Below are 2,925 nucleotides of genomic sequence, written 5' to 3' on the forward strand. Positions count from 1 at the left end.
GCCCGCCATTTCCCTTGGTCTACCCAGGATATCAGTGGTCAACTTAGACGGCGAGGTTAGGAAGCTTTGGGGCTAAACGGCTAGTGCTTAGGCACCGTCAAGAGGGCTGGACGTTCGGACCCGAGCTTCAAAGTTGTTTGAAATCGAGACCGATGGGCCAATGAGCATTTCGCTGTGGCATTCAGCCCTAACTAGCTGAAGAGCGCCCTCTTGATAGTTTTGCGGACTTTGTGTCATTCATGCGCTCAATTGCTAGACCAGCTCGGCGAGCGGGTATCAAATTACCCCCGTCGCCATTGAGCCACACGGGCCTGAGCATAGTAAGACACCAGTTGTTTAAAGCCACCACATCGCTTCGAAAGACATATCAAATGCCAACATAAGAGAGATAGGCGAGACTTCGTAGGCTCTTGAATGGCATCACAACTTGCAGCCAAGTAATATTTTAGGAATGCCATTGGTCAGACTGGCGTGACACATGCTCTCTGGATACGGGAAGTCCATCTGACGCCCTGTAAGCTTTGTGCCAGAAGCAGAAATTCTTGCAGCCGGCGTTTACAAGAGATGAAATCCGGCTCGATTACTCATCCGCATGCCTCCGGGAATTGGAGTGGTGTACTCCGGATTAAAACCCGAGGTAAGGAGAGCGGCAAGCGGGTGGCGAAGACAAACTATTTCGAGTCACCTTTTAAAGTAAGATAACCTTGTCGAATGGATTACCCAATGATGCAATCATCCGCAGTAACAAGCATATCCCGTCGTTGAAGTCTAAGTGCACGATTCAGAAAGGCCCTTATACTAATAGTATAAGCTTGTAAGCTTACCAATGGGAGCGTCTGCGCAACGATATGCCAGTCGAATAGAAAGCTTCTAGCGCAGCTTATTTGTTGGAAATGCCTTAGTAACGTCGACTTGAATATCAACGCCAATGCAGACCATTTGCGCTTTCCGGCTACTTCAACTGACTACAAACATGCTGTATTCCCAGGTCTGCGGAATAAGGCGCAACACCTACTAAGGAGCATCAATGGATATCAAAATTTAGTGATATCGCCTCCTTGTTATTCGTACTCGGTGTAATTCATGGATGAAATATTGGTACTTGACAAGTACGTCACGCCAAGCTTAGGCATGCACCTGTCACATGTATACGCGTGTACTGCGGCGGCAAGCTCTAGTGGGTCGCCGGAGCTCAATCGCGCATCGCATCCAAAAAGTTTCTTGCCTCTCAAATATTTGAAATCCCCAAAACCGCTTCGCACATTTTCGCGTAATCTCTCCGCCAGGGTCAGCCGGCATCCCACTTCTGGTGAGAAAAAGCCCAATCCGCCCTCGGCAAGATTTCCGGACTCGGCTACGGCTCTAGCAATCGAATCGAATCGCATATCGCATCCCGCAATCATGAGCCTCCTCGCAAACCCGCTGGCGACGCCATCGCAGCTGTATCGCCGCGCTTCTTCCGCGACCTTGCCGCGAGATGTCGACGAGGCTGTTTATTTTGCGACACAGTGCCTGACGCAGGCGGCGGGCCGGTTGTTGCAACTGCCTCAATCGGTAACGGCGCAGGCTAATGTCTTGCTGGCGCGGTTCTGGCTGGCAGAGTCGCCAATGGCTCATGAGTTCAGCGTAGGTGCCTTGATTGATAGATGGCTGACGAGGGCGAATGAAGATGACTAACATTTGGTATTTGTCACAGGACGTATCTGCTGCTACGATATATCTCGTCTCCAAGCTGGGGCCACTCCCTCGCTCGCCACGAGACGTCTCGAACGTCTACGCCTATCTATCATCTGCCAACTCGGCCCTTTTCCCCAGTGGCGAGCTGCCAAAGGATGACCCAAGGGCATACTATCAGACCGAGGCGGACTACTATGCCTTTCAGCAGCGGATGCTGGGCCTAGAGGCTCGCATCCTTCAGTCGCTTTCATTTGATACCCTAGTCTCTCTTCCACATCCGCTAGCTATTACCTATCTCCAGACTCTGGACTTTTTATCACAGCCACGAACAACAGTCTCTCTACGAACGATTCAATATCTCAACACGGCTCTATTGTCACCCCAGATGCTTTACATAACGCACCAGCCTAACGCCCTGGCCACAGCAGCGATATACAATGCGGCGCGTGATCTAGGCGCCAAGATGCCGGAGCATGAGTGGTGGGAAGTCTTTGACGTTGACCGTGAAGAATTGGGATTTCTAGTAGTTGCCATGCGTAGCGTCGAAGGATGGATGCAAAAAATCAAGGATGATTTTCCGGGCTTTGGCAACAACATGCTAAAGAGAAGCATGGTCGAGGACGAATTGCATAGGAGAGGGTTACAAGTCGGCAACGGGGACAATGCACCTCGAGATGAAGAGGATGAAGTTATGCGGATGATGGACAGCCGATAAGGTAACAAATCCTACCATGGATGAAATTACCAAACTAGACTCGTGCACAAAGCTGTTCGCCCTGAAGCGCCAAGCTTGGAAATCTGCCTCAAGCATACAGATGCAGCACGAGTCAAAGGCCAGCATCAGGCATATTGGCTTTGGCTGCCAAAGTCTCCCGGATTCTATCGTCCGATTAAGCGCGGTCACAAGATGCCAACACCAGTATCGTGAAAGTCTTTCTCTTGGACCCCACGAGGCGTTGCTTGGCTGAGCAAGGAATGGTCCGAGTAATATCACAGGCGGAATGGTCTCGATGTGCAGCGCCTTGGCTGAGGCTCCTTGAGCTCCTGTATGCTGACAGTGGCTTCGAATCCTTGTAGCAGCTCTGGACCGGTGCTATACTGCTTGGCAGCATTCCGTGCTATCGGAAAACGGCAGCTTGCATAATTGTTTCCTTGGGTAATGCAACCGCCTAATCAGAGTCCGCGGTACCTGAGATGGCCAGTCGGTGCTCCAAGTAGACTACCCTCTACTATAACAGCTTGCTTAGT

At 51.0% G+C, this 2,925-nt stretch overlaps 1 protein-coding gene across 1 annotated transcript; it reads left to right on the plus strand.

Annotated features, from left to right (window-relative positions):
* Positions 1–1,401: 1,401 nt before the first annotated feature.
* On the plus strand, positions 1,402–2,392 carry V8C40DRAFT_263610 (cyclin-like protein; the record flags this gene model as incomplete). Its single annotated transcript, XM_083219483.1, has 2 exons — positions 1,402–1,626; positions 1,697–2,392. The coding sequence occupies 2 exons, from the start codon at positions 1,402–1,404 to the stop codon at positions 2,390–2,392; spliced, it is 921 nt and encodes a 306-aa protein (XP_083075330.1).
* Positions 2,393–2,925: the final 533 nt, after the last annotated feature.

This window comes from Trichoderma camerunense (assembly GCF_050948025.1).
Source record: "Trichoderma camerunense strain CBS 138272 chromosome Unknown V8C40scaffold_5, whole genome shotgun sequence".
Taxonomy (NCBI): domain Eukaryota; kingdom Fungi; phylum Ascomycota; class Sordariomycetes; order Hypocreales; family Hypocreaceae; genus Trichoderma; species Trichoderma camerunense.